The 15,553-nt window shown below is 40.2% G+C and overlaps 2 protein-coding genes across 4 annotated transcripts in view; one reads left to right on the top strand and one right to left on the bottom strand.

Moving 5' to 3' along the window:
* CFAP77 (cilia and flagella associated protein 77) overlaps positions 1-5,577 on the bottom strand; it is a 193,529-nt gene extending 187,952 nt beyond the window's left edge. The window contains exon 1 of the mRNA XM_036748125.1: positions 5,238-5,577. Coding sequence (XP_036604020.1) covers positions 5,238-5,447 — 210 coding nt within the window. The 5' untranslated portion in view covers positions 5,448-5,577. The remainder of the gene's footprint in view (positions 1-5,237) is intronic.
* Positions 5,578-7,779: 2,202 nt separating this feature from the next.
* TTF1 (transcription termination factor 1) overlaps positions 7,780-15,553 on the top strand; it is a 47,117-nt gene continuing 39,343 nt past the window's right edge. For 2 of the 3 annotated variants that reach the window (XR_005009921.1, XM_036751235.1), the window contains exons 1-3: positions 7,791-7,904; positions 11,087-11,234; positions 12,455-15,310. Coding sequence is in view for 2 of the 3 variants with exons in the window: in XM_036751235.1 (XP_036607130.1) it covers positions 12,462-15,310 (2,849 nt within the window). In the remaining variant the exon portion in view is untranslated. Of the gene's footprint in view, positions 7,905-11,086; positions 11,235-12,454; positions 15,311-15,553 lie in introns of all 3 variants that reach the window. The other variant, XM_036751236.1, reaches the window with a different exon arrangement.

The raw sequence follows: 15,553 nt of genomic DNA, 5'->3' as shown, positions 1-15,553 counted from the left end.
TATTGACAGGATATCATCTGTGCTCTAGTGGCAGGAAAGTTGCATTACTGATGAGTTCTCTGAAGGAGTGTTGAAAGGGATTGTAACCAGGTTCTATGTTGAGTCACTGAATTCTGGGAAACTGGGAATTATGCACTGAGCAGCCCAGTTCTTTCTCTATTTAATTCTGTTCTCTCCAGGGGGTCACAAATGAAGTGCAACTAACCTTGTATACCACTTCATAAAATAAAAAGGGAATAATTTTTAAAGGGAGTATTTACTTAACTTTATCCTAAGAACTCAGGATACCATTTAACAGATTTTTGTTTTTTTTAAATTTAATTATCTATTTTATATATCTTAATTTTTTAAGCTTCCTTAAATCCTTTTTGGAAGTAGGTATTGCATAAAGCCAAAGCAATAGAATAAAGAACAACCACCGCTTAATTAGCACTGTATCTTTGAAAAAGTTTACATCGGGCACCACCTCTTATGGGAAGCCTTCCTTGATTTCCACTCCATCTCTTTCTTCCCTCCTCAAATTAGCATATTATTTATCTCTGTGCTCTCTTACCCCTACCCTACTGGAATATAAGCTTCTTATGGGTAGAGACTGTTTTGATTTTGTCTTTGCATCTGCAGAGCCAAACACAATGCTTTGCACATAGAAAGTGATTAATAAACGTTTGCTCAATAAATTTTAAACTTTCCCAGTTTTGTGAAACACCAAGTTGATACAGCTAGATGGCCAGTGGGGTCCCTTGCAACTCTGAAATTCTGTGACTCAGTCATTTCAGCAAAATAAGCAAATCACAGTTTGATATCATGTAGACAATTAATTACTTAATGGTTGGTTGCCCCAATTTTTTTTTACTCTACTTTTAACTGACTCCTGTAGAAACAGCCTTTAATAACTGGCAAGTTATTAATGTGCATCTTGCTAAATTCCCTGGGCATTTACTAGCAATGTTGGATTTATTCTATCAGTGGTCTAACATTCTAAGTGAAAAATGAATCCTTTTTAAAGGAGAAACAATCAATCAACCAGCCAAATCAACATATTCTCCTATGTAAGTGACAGTATTTGCAGGACCTCGTACTATTCCAACATATTTGCTTCCAAATCCCAATGTGCATATACAAACCACATTCAGACTGTAGTTCCAACACTGTTTGCAAGAGAAAGCCAAGTCAAAGAGCATAGACTATCTACCTCATCCCAAAGGAAGAGATGCAAAGTTTTATGTTACCAAATATACCAAACTAAAGAAAAGTCCAGTGAATTATGACATTTCAATTAAGAAAAACAAAAATCCCCAAATCTGACCATTTGATTTTGAAAGAAAAGGGAAAACACATTTGAATTGACTTTCACTTTTAATGTGTTGTTGTTTTTTTAAACCATAAAGCTTTGGTGGCTCTGCCACTGATCAGTTGTATGGCCTTGCACAAGCTGCTTAAAGTGTGCTGGGTCTCAGTTTCCTCCCTTATGAAATGAAGACTCCGGATGAAATGAAGACTCCGGATTAGTAGTATCTAGTGATCTTCCAACTCACAAGCTCTCTGATTCTATCTTCCTCTTTTGGGCCAAATTACAAAATCTCATCAGAGGAGATAAAGAGGGAAATGTTGACAATCCCTTATTTAGTATCATATGAAGGCACCATTAGACTATGTGGTCACTGCAACTCAGGAAGCTTGGGGAAGAATGAAAAGGGAGATGCTGCCCCCATAAGGACAAAAATGAAAATTTGTTGGTTCAATTTTGACGAGCAGTCTGCCTGAATACATGAAACCCTCAAGCCAGATTTGACTTTGACCAAGGCAGACAATCTTTCTCTTATCATTCCTCTACTTCAGTATTTGTATATATTTTTTAAAAAAGCTTAGACTGGGGAACTCCTTCTATCATTCAGAACTGCAACTTTGGGTCTTAAAGCTGTGGTTCTCTGGTATCTCTGAGACCTTTTCAAAGGGTCCATGAGGTTAAAACTATTCTCATAATAATACTAGGATGTTTTCATTTCTAGTACGGTGAATATCAATAGCTATAACCTATACATACAAAAGCTGTTTGGGGGATCCTCAATAATTTTTAAAAGTGTATGGCAGTTCTGAGACCAAAAAATTTGAGACCCAATTTCTTACGCAGGGGGAACCTGAGGCTTTGAGGCCACGTGTGGCCCTCTAGGTCCTCAAATGTAGATGGGTCAGACTTGAGGACCTGGAGAGCCACATGTGGCCTCAAGGCCTCAGGTTCCCCATCCCATTAGAGAGTTGAAGAGTAAACTAATGTTGAGTGAATTGCCCAGGGTCATACAGCCAACATGTGTCAGAGATTTAAATCCAATTCTTCCTAACTTTGAGGCCAGCCGCATTGCTTCTTTTTAATTCAGTACTTCAAGAAGGCCCATTGCCTTCCCTCCCACCTATCCAAATGAAATTTTTCTGTGCCTTCTAGTAGATGGTTTTGGGGAGTTTTGAAGGTTGAAAAATTCATCATCTTATAGTGATGAGCCTTTCTGAACCAATAGGAAGCTGATTCTTAGATAACAGACATGTAGTTCTTCCCTGGGCCCATCCTGGAAGTCTTTCCAGACCTTGTCAGAGAGCTTGTGCCCCATGGACTTAGCTTTTTAAAATCTAGGGTCACCTCCATAAAGGTATACTCTGATAGAAGTATGTATGTTCTAGTAAGCAAACTTCTCTACCATAGAGTATGGTAGGCAGAAATACTGATGAGTCAGCAGTTCTCTTTCCCTTCTCTTTCTTTTCCCCACCCCCCAACCCTATGGAGATTGGGAGTGAAGCTTTTGGTCTGTGATAAAAGCCATTAAGTTGGTGCCATCCAAAGGGCAAAAACTTTAATTCTATATTTAGTCAGTTGTTATTTTTAATTTAAAATATATGTATATATTTATACATATATACATACACATACATACACACATATACACACACACACACATACATTTATAGCTTCCAAGTACCTCTAACTTGGTGACTAATTATAACTGGCCTTTGCTTCAGTATTTCAAATATAGTATGGGCACTTCTTTCATGGGTACAGATCACAACCTCCTCCACACCTTAGCTAGAAGACTTCATGAGTTGCTTTGTTCCAAATAAGTCATCACCTGGTGGCCAGCCCTTTGGTGATGAAGGTCTTTGAATTTAGCTAGAATGGGGATACAGAATCTGTCATCAGGACTATAACTAATATTTTTTTTCCAGGTTACTAGGAACTACAAGACTATGAAATCCACTGGCATAGCTTTCAAGAACCCAGAGTCACCTTCACTCCATGATGAATGAAACATAGAGAGAAGATCAGAAGATCAGCTCTAAAGCTGGGAGGACCCTTAAAGGGAAGATTTTCATCCCTTTATATTGAGAAAGAGGGAACTGATACTCGAGTTATTAGCGGCTTTGTAGAACAAAAGCAGTGGCCATCTATTGGAGTAATCTTTTACCAAATAGTAATTTTTAATTGGGTTTGATTCTACCCCTTGATCCATAGCAAAGCTATGTTAGCCAAGCCTGGTCATACTTAAAGCCATTCTGTCATAAAACTAGTCTGGCCTTCTGAACTCCTGATGGTGGTAACTTTATTCACTTTGAGATCAACATAGATACATACCTATCTTCATAGTCATACCTTATTTAAGAATTACAACTGATCCACAGCCAGAAAAAGAACTATGGAGTCCAAATGCAGATCAAAGCATACTATTTTCACCTTTTTTTGTTTGGGGGTTTTTTGGGTAGTTTTCCCCTTTTATTCTGTTTCTTTTTTCACAACATGACTAATGTCTAAATATGTTTAACATGATTGTACATGTATGACCTATATTAGATTGTTTGCCGTCTTGGAGAGGGGTGAGGGGAAGGAGAGAGGAAGAAAAATTTGGAACTCAAAATCTTATTAAAAATGAATATTGAAAACTATCTTTACATGTAATTGGAAAAAATAAAATACTGTTAAAAAATAATTACAGCCGGTGGACCAATGTAGGGGGACCAGAATGAGGGGTCATCTAGTTCTATCTCCTCATTATACAGATGAGAAAACTGAGGCCTCGTAAAATGAAGTAAGATCAGTCCCAGTAAGATCAAGGTTACATAGATGATTAGTGGAAGAACAGCAATTAAAACTTAAATTTTCTGATTCTCAGTACAATAATCTTTCAGTACATATCAGACATAGAAACAATGCTCAGCATTCAAAGTTTACATAAGCCTTTAAGCACAGGTGATTAAAGCATGGGGCTAACGAAGCCAAGGCTCCTGGTACAGAGAAAAACTATTTAGGGGCTATAGGTAACATTCCTACTTACCAGCATTTCAAATATAAGCCAAGTTCCAACATTCTTAAAAGCATGCTGCTCTCTAGTGGTTAAAACCTAAATTGGTTCTGTGACTTTGTGCCCCAATAATCAACACAAAGCAAATTCAGTGTCAACTTCATGTTTCCTGCTTCGCAGCCTGAAAATGTTTTTAGGGTGATATTTTAGGGTGAGATAGCTTGGCATGATATACTGCTGGCCTTAGAGTCAGAAGACCAGGTATCAGATCTCATTTTTGACACATACTTAGGTGCCTGTGACAGGGCAAATCACTTAATTTCTAAGTGTATTAAGTAACTCCTTAGAATTTGCCTACTAAGGAATTCCTACAAAGGAAACAGCGATCTATTAATGAAGGGAGCTTCCACACTAGGAGTTTCCTGCCCTGCTGAAATCACAGATCCTTCTTTATTCTGATATTCCCTTCATATGATGCACTGTGAGAGGAAATTGATCAACAGTATTTGATAACTTGCCAGACAAGAAGCCGAGACTCCAGTAACACGTTGCTAACAAAAAAACAAACACAAATGGCATAGGGCTTATGTATAGTTGCTTCTCAATAAACGTTTGTTGAATGTAACTGAAGTGCTTAATCTTGCATTAAGTAAGGTACTCTACACTTCCCTCTTCTTGTTTGTTGAATGAATAAAGCAATACTTGTAAGACATACTTAGCACCTGTTCAATCCTGGGTTTAAATTCAGTGTATAACCCTGGGAAAGTTAGTTAGCCTTCTGAGACACAGTTTCCTGGGAAACAGAGTTAGTAATGCTTGCACTACCTCCCTCACAGGGTTGTTGCAAGGAAAGGACTTTTGTAAACCTTAAAACCTTACATGTGAAGGACCGGAGAACCAGAAGGGTTCTCTAGAGAGAAGTCCAAGGAGCTGGGTTGTCTGGAGCCTGCTCACCTTTAAGATAAGCGGATTCTGCAGCATGGAGTCCCTTAAGACCCCCAGTCTCTCATTCTCCATGCCTGGGCGCAGGTCGGCTATGGCCAGAGGTCGCCTCGGAGGGGGACAGATATGGCTGACCGTACGGTAAACCGGCTTCTTCTTCTTCTTCCATTGGGAAGGTTCGGATTGGGAAGCTTCGGCAGCCTCAGTCCCGGAGGCCGCCATCCCTGGAGAATTTCCCGGGAAATGGGCCTGGGAGATCCGTCAAGTGCCGCTTCCCTGGGGTTTAATGCAAGTCCTGGAGCCCACCCCTTCTCTGGTTCATGCCACTCAGCCTTCGGGAGGACTGTCGCCCAACCATCCTAGTCCGAGAATCCACAAATCACTTCTCTAACACTGAATGGAGCTTTATGTAACGTATTTAAACTTTTTAGTATCTCCAACCTCGTCCCAAACCCAATCCAGAGGAACTCATAGAGGCAAGGTAGGAAAGACGACCCCTCTGGAAAGAATGGAATGGCCCATTTCTATAGCAACAGGACGCCAACAAGACCGAGCTTCCTCTCCACTTATTTTCGAACCTAGAACACTTCACACCAACACTCATTGACCGCTGCCCCCGAACAGAACTTTACAGAGCCTGTGACACATTTAAATCTTCTCCACTACCCTTGGGACAATTTTACACATGCTTGTGTAGTGAAAGAAACGCTGACCAGGAGACCTTCCATATAACTAATTTGGGCAAATCACCCCCGTCTGTGCCACAGCCGTAGAACGAGGGAATTGGACTAGAATCTGGTCTCCAAAGTCGCTGTGACGTTCTCTGATTCTGTTGTGCTTTGCTGAGAACTAGCCGAGTGACTCTAGGCAAGTGACTTACCTTCTCTGGGCCTTATTTTCCCCATTTATAAATTGAGAGGGTTGGGCTAAATGATTTTTAAGGTCCTTTCCAGGTCCAATTTATTTTCGTAGCTGTGCAGCATGGTGTAGTAGTAATAATGGTAGTGATAGTGGTAGTGGTGGTGGTGACGGTGGTGGTGGTAGTAGTAGTAGTGGTAGTAGTAGTAGTAGTAGCAGTAGTAGTATAGTAGTAATGATGATGATGATATTTTAAGGTTTACAGAACTTTACATATATTATTATCTCATTTATCCTTACAGCAACCCTTTGAGGTAGGTGTTATTATTATCACCATCATTTTACAGATGAGAAAACTGAGGTTGACAGAGGTTAAGTAACTTGTCCAAAGTTACACAGTAAATATCTGAGGCAAGATTTGAACTTGCCTCAGTCAGGAATACCTGGGATCAGCTTCCACTTCCCGAGCAAGTCACTTAAACTCTCAGTATTCTGGGCAACACTTTAAATTGCAGAGAAGATGCAAATCTACATTGGTAGAGCTAGTTCTTGGCATCTTTGTACACCAAGTAACAGTCCCAGTTAAAAACAAATACTCACTTCTGAGCTCCCCACCTCAAATACACCTTTGTGGTACTGTTTATATTGCCCTCAAGTAATTTTTTTCATAAACAAATATGAAAAAATACCCAATTAGTACTACTGACCTGTAAACATCCCAAGTCACAGCTTTTCTTTTCCTTAATGTTGAACTAACCTTGAGTCCATTCATTCATTCATCCATTCCTACCATCTTTACAAACTCTACTCACAAGTGGTCCAGTGGAGGGAAATATACTACAAATTGAATTTCAGACACCATACCTATGCTGCAAAACCTAAAATGTAAAAATAGAAAACATTAACAGGAATACATATGAAGCAGTCAATATATAACAAGGCAATATGCAAAAAGCAAGAAATTCAGGCTACATTCCTATGAAGAAAAGAGCCCACAGTATTCACAGTGTTAGTAATTGTTTTCTGTGCATGGTTTTTCATAACTGATTAATTTCTAATTTCCATATAATCTTAGATCATATGAGCTAAAAGGAACCCTAGCACAAAGAATGTCAGTTGGAAAGACTCTTAGACCACAGAATATTTGAACTACAAAACTTTAGAACATGCATTGTTAAAGGCAGTGTTTGCTCTTTTAGCTAAATTCTAGCACAGAGGCTTTCACAAAAAGTAGGTTCATGATGAGGATGAGGATGATGAGAGCTAGGGGCTATGCTTTTCCAGCTCTAAAATCCTATAATAATCTGCTAAATTCACTCCTTGGTATGGGGTTCTTAGGTGAATCTTTAGGGAAAAAAAACTTGTTAACGGTATTTCAACATAATTGATTTCTTCGTCATCCTACGTATTTTATTTTAGGAATTTAAAAACATAATTCTGAAAAAAAAAATTCACAGGCTTCACCAGATGGCCAAAGAGGCTTAAGGCACACACACAAAAAGGCTAAGCACCCCTGGGAAGCGCTGGTCCGTCCCCCAGCGCCTAGGAGGAAACGCACGACCCATAGAACTTCTCTCAGATTTCTCCAGGGCAGCCTTCCCGCCTGCGAGGGTGCTTTAAATAGCGTCCTCCGTTGCCATGGCAGCAACACGTGGCCTGCCGGGAAGGATTCCGGAAAGGGGTGTAAGTTTCAGGCGACTTCCGCTTGGGCGCTTCCTGGAGAGAGTGAAAGCTGGTCGTGGTTAGCGACCTAGTAGTCAAAGTGAGTTGGGCGGCGTTTCTGGACCCGTGTCGGTGTCCCGAGTGCAGAGCACGTTGGAAGTGAGTAACTGCCATCTTTCAAGGCTGAGGGAGGCGCGGTTGGGACCGAGTGTTTTCAGGTGTTGTTTTCTCGCTTTTGGGGGGGTGAGGGGTGGTCTGGAAGCGTAGCGCAGCGGAAAGAGCCGGGGACTGTTAACCAGGACCCCTGGGGTCTAGTCCCAGCCCTATCACTCACTCTCCATGTGACCGTGGAATAAGTCGCCCTCACTTCTTTGGCCTTGATTTCATTGATCCGTACAATTTCGAGCAGGCAGGAACCTTAAATGTCACGTAGTCCAACCCTAGAGGCTGAAGTGCTAGCCCAGTGCTTGTCCTCATTCACGGGGAAGTAGCATTTATGTCACTAGTAATAATAATAAACAGCACCGCTATGCACCAAGCGCTTTCCAGTTATTATCTCACTTAGTGGTAGTGGTGACCAACTTTTTATATTCATACTTTATTTTCTGTTTATGTAGCACCTACCATGTACCAGGCACTGTGCTTTTCGCTTTTCAGTTATTTTCTCAGTAGTAGCAGCAGCAGCAGCTCACATTTCTGTAGGGCCAACCATGTGCCACGCACTGCGCTCCAGGGCTATACGATTATTATCTTATTTGATCCTCACCGCCTGAGAGGTAAGTGCTGTTATTATAGCCACTTTACAGATGAGGAAACTGAGGCAAATATAGGATAAGAGACTTGCCCAGGGTCACAAGGTTAGTAAGTATCCGAAGCCGGATTTGAACTCAGGTCTTTCCCACTCTAGGCTCAGTGCTCTGCTACATAGGTGTCTAAACACCTGTCCTTCCAGTTCAACAGACTCAAGAGCTCTGTACCTTCCTACACAGGGGTGGCCATTGTTAAATATATAGAGTGGAAAGACATTAGGGGTCATATCTATCCTCATTTTACAGGTGATGAAATTGAGGCCCAGAGATGTTAAGTGACTTTTCAGAATGGAAAATGGTGAAGGTGGGATTTCAGTTCAGGTTTTCTGACTTAAAATCCAGCATACATTTATGGCACGATAACTTTTGCTCCCATCATCCAAGACTATGAAATTGTTTTCTCTGATCAAAAACTCCTATCCTTCAGTGTCTTCCCTCACCCTTAAACCTATTATTGTCCATCCTCACCATAAACTCTGGTGCTAACCCTCCATGTTCTCTCATGTCATTTTCCCACCTCTGACCTACCTTTCCTAGTCTATTCTAGTGTGTTTGACCAGTTCAATAATAAACTATCAATTACCCTGGAATTCCTTGTCTCTTGAATAGTCACACTTTCAAACCCCTATCTTGGAATGTCCTCACTGTCCATATGATCCATTCCTACTAACGAGCTGCTAGAGAAGAATCATCTGCCCTTTCTGACTGAATTTAGGACAGGTTTGTGATTACTAAAACCCAATGGGTCCTCACTGCTGCAGCCTTTTTATTCTGATCTTGTTGACTCAGTTTCACACTCAGCACAGCAGTTACTCCAAACCTTCTCTTTCCCTAAAATTGCTAGTTCCACGTACCTTTCCTACTTTACTGAAAATGTAACTGATTTGTGTGAACTTTCACCTTGACATTTCAGGACTCCCAGCACTCCATATACTGAGGCACCTACCCAGCTGCCTAGCAAGCTTCCAAATACAGCCCAAGTGCCACCTCCTATACTTGGTCTTTCCTCTTCTCTTTAGTTGTTAGCATGCTGTCCTAGAAATTACTTTTTATTGCTTTGTATTCACTAACCTTTGAACGTTGTGCATTGAGTAAGGTCTAGGAGGGCTGCTTTTGTCTTTATATTCCTAGCATCTGGAAGCATTCCTTGTTCTTTAATAAATGCTAGTTGAATTGAGTTGCCTTTTGTCACACAGCTAGAAAACCAAGGATGAGTTTAAATCTTTGGTGACCTCTGACTAAATCTTTTACACTTCCAACCCAGGGCTTTTCCAGTTCTGGAAAAACTTAAGTAGTTCTTTCTAAATAAATGGCTAACAAAGGGTGATTTAATGAGCAGTTCCCATAAAATAACCATAAGGAAAAAAAACTCTTTAAATGACAACAATGGAGATTATCTTCAATTGGGGGTGGAACTGGGAATGTTCCTGGAAGTTGTAGTCTGAATCTTTTTAACCAAAGCTGTTCTCACTATCTTTCACTGCCTCCCCATCCCAAACCTCCAAGTTTAATCTGGAAGTTGTAGTCTGAATCTTTTTAACCAAAGCTGTTCTCACTATCTTTCACTGCCTCCCCATCCCAAACCTCCAAGTTTAATCTGTTGTTGAGGCCTTTCTCTTTCATCTTAGCGCCTCGGATATGCCCCCTTCTCTTCCCTGACACTGCCATTACCCTGGTACTGGTCCCCATTACCTCAGTGCTCGCACTACTGTAATAGCCTACTGGTGGGTCTGTCTGCCATGAGTCTCTCCCAACTGCAATCCATCCTCAGTTCTACTCCCCACCCCAACATCTCCTGGATCAAATACCAAAGGCTTTCAAAGACCTTTGTAATTTAGCCCTCCCCTCCCCCACTCTAATCTTACAACTTATTCTCTGCCACATACTCTTTGATCCAGTGACTTTGGCTTCCCTATTATTCCTCAGACCGAACCATCCATCTTGGCTTATTCCCAACCCAGCCCTCTGCTTCTTAATCCTAGAATGCTCTCCTTCCTCATCTCCATTTCCTGACTTCCCTGGCTTCCCTCAAGTTACACCTAAAATTCCACTTTCTAAAACTCAACATATATAAGGAAGTTTAGAGAGAAAGGGTTTTGGGGAGGTAATTTGAATTTCATTTTTCTATGTCAAGCCTTTTCCAACCCCTCTTGATTCTAGTGCTTTCCATGTGTGACTTATTTCCTATTTATCCTATATATAGGTAGTTTGTACATATTCGTTTGCTTAGTGTCTTCCCCATTATATTGAGCTTCTTGAAGGCAGAAACTGTCTTTTGCCTCCTTTTCCATCCCTAGCACTTAGCACAGTACATGGCATAGAGCAAGCACTTATTAACTGCTTATTGACTGACTGAAATGGTCTGCTTTGAGAGGTAGTAAGTTCCCCAGTAAAAGGGAAAAGTCAAAGTAAAGGCTGGTCACCACTTATTGAATCTGGGTTTCCTATATCAGTTTGGGTTTTGTAGGAGATGGTCTTTGAGATTCATTACAACTGTGCATTTCTCTCATGATTTTAATGGTCTTTCTCCAGTTTGCAGATGAGAGGGTGATAGGCAGAATTAAGTTTGATAACCTAGAAGCCACTTGCCCAGAAGCACACAGACATATGGAAAGAATAGAGGCCGAGGTTCCCATTAATCATTCTCATCACTAGATGTGCCCAGTGTTAGGAAGCTACTGTAAGTATGAGAAGCCCCTTCTCATAAATAATTGGATATTTTCTTTGCCTTTTTAGCATTTAAACACTGAAAACACAACCTGCTATTGCCGTTGTTATTAATCTGCATTATCATCAGTTAGCAAGTGTCAGAATGTGCAAGGCAGTCTGCTGTTTGCTAAAGGAAAAAAATGACAAAAAAACCTTCAAGAGCAGTGTAGCCAATAGAGGACTGGACTTTGAGTCAAAAAAAAAAAAATTGGTTTCAGTCCTCTCTCTTACGTACACACTTACTAGCTCTGGGACCATAGGCAGGTTACTTAAGCTCTTTAGGCCTACTCATCTCTGAAATGAGGCAGTTGGACTCAATAAATTAAGATTCCCTTCCAGCTCTGAATTCATGGTGTTATGCCTATTTTTTTTTCCCACTTGGGATACTCCCTCCCTGATGCAGCTTTTAGCCCCTTTGTACTTTAAACAGTGGTTTCCCTTTAGCTGCTGTGGCCAAAAATATTAATCACCCTGCTGCCACCTGATGATCCTTCCTGAACTTCATGTGCAGCAGATGTGTGGGCTGTCACTGGCTCTTAAAGCTGTTTAAGCTTGGATCTGCTAGAGGTCGAATTTCTCTATCAAATCCCAGAGTCCTCTACACTCTCATGAGGTTTTTTTGTGGAAGCATTTGCAGTGTCTATGATAAATTAGATCCTTTACAGAATATGCGTTATGATGTCTGAAAATGAGATGCAAAAAAACCATTTGAAATTATTTTTCAAAGGAGTATAAAGAGTGGGCTAGGAAGTAAAAGACCGTTTAAAACTTCAAAATATTGAAAATCACTCCAAGTTAAATGCATTAAACCCTCACTGTAAAGTACTTTGCTCTGTTATAAAATCGGGTATCACGTGGGCTATTGTTGCATATATGAACACAACATAGCCTCTCCAACCCTTGACTCTATAAAGAAGCAGTGTAAACTAATGGGATACTTGATGGCACTATGGACTGTCTTATATTAGAATTTCAGTTGCAAGGATGTCTTGTGACAGTGAAGAGTAAGGATTATATTGCAGTAAATCTTAAATATATAAGACAGTTTATTAAACCCTGATTCGGGAGTCATGTCACAATGACATCTCATTTTATTGTCACTATTTCTTCATGTCGTGATAAATGAATATAATTTGCAAAATAAAATCTTTCATTTATGCTAACTTACTTCGTAAAAATGTTTCATTGCAGGAACAGAATGGATGAAGAATCTGGCAGATTTCAAATTAATACTCCAGATTTTGTGAAGAAAAAACACAGAGAGAGTTCTGAAACTGAGGGAAAGAATAACGAATTTAACAGGGAAGATCTCAATGACTCTCTCCTGCTCTTTGATGAACCATCTCAAAGGACAACGGACCAAGCAGATTCTCAGTTCCTCAGTTCTACTTGTACCAGATCAGAAATTTGCAGTGGTAATGAAATCCTAAAGGATGTCACTACAACCAAAAAAAGAAAAAAGAAAAAAGTAGTCACCTGTGATATACAGGAGGAAATGGGGGTAATATGTGTCCTTGTGAATAAAGAAAATATTGCAAATATGGAAAGGGAGAATTTTAGAAAAGATGTTGATGTTGTTTACATAGATAAGAAAAAAGGGAAAGTGTTTCCAAGATCAAATGAAAAAGATGAACTGCATTCAATTTCTGAAGCTGATAAAAATGAGTTAAAAGATCCAGATCCCAAATTTAAGGACAAACTCCATAAAGTCAGTAGTAGGAAGGGAAATTTCAATGATATACAGAAGAGCTCTCATGAGAGCTTCCATTCCCAAGAGCAAGAATCTACCTTTTGTTTAGAAAGAGGTGAGATTGGCGAACCATTAGTATCTACTGATACAGTGAGATTGTCAAAGTCCCAGAACAAAAGCAAAAGGTCTTCAAATAAAAACCATGTGAAATCTAAGGATATTTCCACATCTGATGAAAACCTTGTGACCATGCACACCAATGGGACACAAGTGGTCAATGAAGTTAGTGCATTAGAGGATGATAGGACCCTTGAGGAAGATAGAGTAAAATCTGTCAAGAAAAACAAAAAAAAGGATAAGACCTCACATGAAACTGATCAGGTGACTGTTCATGAGTTTTCAGTGCCCCATGTGAGCTCTGTAGGTGACCAAATGAAAACAGGCAATAGTGTTAGTAATGTGGACACTCTGCAGGGTGATAGCACCTTTAGTGAATGCAATACAGAATTGGTCAGAAAAAAGAAAAAGAAGCAAAACACTTCATCTAAAAATGATCAAGCACTTGCTGACAATTTTTCAGTGCCTACGATGAACTATGTGGATATGCCTTCTGACCAAGTACTTGGGGTAGCTAATGACATTGAGACTTGGGAGGGCAATGGCACCTTTAGTGAAAGTAATGTGGAATCTGTCAGGAAAAAGAAAAAAAAGAGAAGGACTTCAAATAAAAATGATACAGTGCCTATGGATGATTTTTCAGTGCCTGATATGAACTCTCTGGATATACCATCCAATAGTGTTAATAGTATGAAGACTGTAGAGGGAGATAGCATCCTCAGTGAAAGCAATGTGGAACCCGTAAGAAAAAAGAAAAAGAAGCATAAGACTTCATCTAGAAATGATAGAGCAACTGCTAATGATTTTTCAGCGCTTGAGATGAGTTCTACGAATGTGCCTTCCAACCAAATCGAAGTGGTTGGTGTAGCTGATTGTAGCATTGAGACTCTTGAGGATGATAGCACCCTTGTGGAATCTGTCAGGAAAAAGAAAAGAAAGAGAAAGAGAGAGAGTTCACATAAAAATAAGCCTTGTACAAGCTCCGTGGATGTGCCATCCGACCAGATGGAAAAAACCAGTGTTAACGTTGAAACTTGGGAGGATGGTAGCACTTTTAATGAAAGCAATGGGGAATCTATCAGAAAAAAGAAAAAGAAGCGAAAGATTTCCACCGAAAATGATCAGGCACCTGCTGGTGACTTTTTAGTGTCTGGTCCAAGCTCTGTGGATTGGCCTTTTGACCATATGAAATTGCACGATAAGATTAATAACAGTGAGACTCTGGAGAATAATGATGCACACATTGAAAGCATTGGGGAATCTGTCAGAACAAAGAAAAAGAAGCAAAAGTCTTCATCAAAAAATGATCAGGCACCTGCTGGTGACTTTTCTGTACCATGTACAAATTCTGTGGATAGGTCTTCCAAACAAGACCAAATAAAAACTGGTGATAGTGTTAACAATAAGGCTGTGGAGGGTGCTGTCAACCTTAGTGAAAGCAATGTGGAATCCAGGAAAAAGAAAAAAAAGCAAAAGACCTCAGCTAAAAATGAGCAGGGATCTGCTGGTGACTTTTCAGTACCTGGTCCAAGCTCTGTGGATAGGTCTTCTAACCATGTGAAAACAAACAAGATTAATAACACTGAGTTCCTGGAAAGTGATGGAACCCTTATTGAAAGCAACGGGGAATTTGTCCGGAAAAAGAAAAAGAAGGCAAAGACTTCAACTAAGGAACAGGGATTGGGTGATGATTTTTCAGCTCCTGACATGAGCTCTGTGGCTAACCCTTCTGACCTTAAGGAAATAGGTAATAGGTTTAGCACTGAGACTGTGGAGACTGAGAACACCCTTAACAATGGGGAGTCTGTCAGGAAAAAGAAAAGAAAGCAAAAGCCTTCAGCTAAAAATGAGCAGGCCCTCACTAAAGACTACTCAGTACCTGGTCCAAGCTCTGTGGATGGGCCTTCTGACCAGGTAAAGACAGGTGGTGCTGTTAACAACACTGACACCTTGGAGGGTGAAAGTACTCTTAATGAAAGCAATGTGGAGTCTGGAAGGAAAAAGAAAAGAAAGAGAAAAACTTCAACTACAAAGGATCAAGAACCTGTGGATGACTCTTCAGTTCCTGGTATGAGCTCTATGGATGCACCCTCTGGCCAAAGAAAAGCAATCCACAGAACTGATAACATGACAAATTCAGAGAGTGGTGACACTCTTGATGAGAGAGGGAAAGACACCAGGAGAAAGAAGAAGAAGAAAGAATCTCACTCAGAAAAAACAAATGTAGAAATTGAGGAGAGGTAATATTGGTATCTTAAGCTTTGATGTCGTCTTCTCATGAGTTCTACCACTTTATCATTACTTCAGAACCTTCCTTTAAGTCAAGTTTGCCTTAAGCACTAAATGATTCTCTTTCACTGTACTCTTGTTCAGTCATTTCAGTTGTTTCTGACTCTTAGTGACCCTATTTTTGGGTTTTCTTGGCCAGAAGCCACCGAAGTGGTTTGCCATTTCCTTTTCCATATGAGGAGGCAAATCTAAAC

The sequence above is a fragment of the Trichosurus vulpecula genome, chromosome 3 (assembly GCF_011100635.1).
Source record: "Trichosurus vulpecula isolate mTriVul1 chromosome 3, mTriVul1.pri, whole genome shotgun sequence".
NCBI classification, from domain to species: Eukaryota; Metazoa; Chordata; class Mammalia; order Diprotodontia; family Phalangeridae; genus Trichosurus; species Trichosurus vulpecula.
The sequence above is the reverse complement of the archived record's forward strand: the minus strand, read 5'-3'. Positions and strand labels throughout refer to the sequence as shown.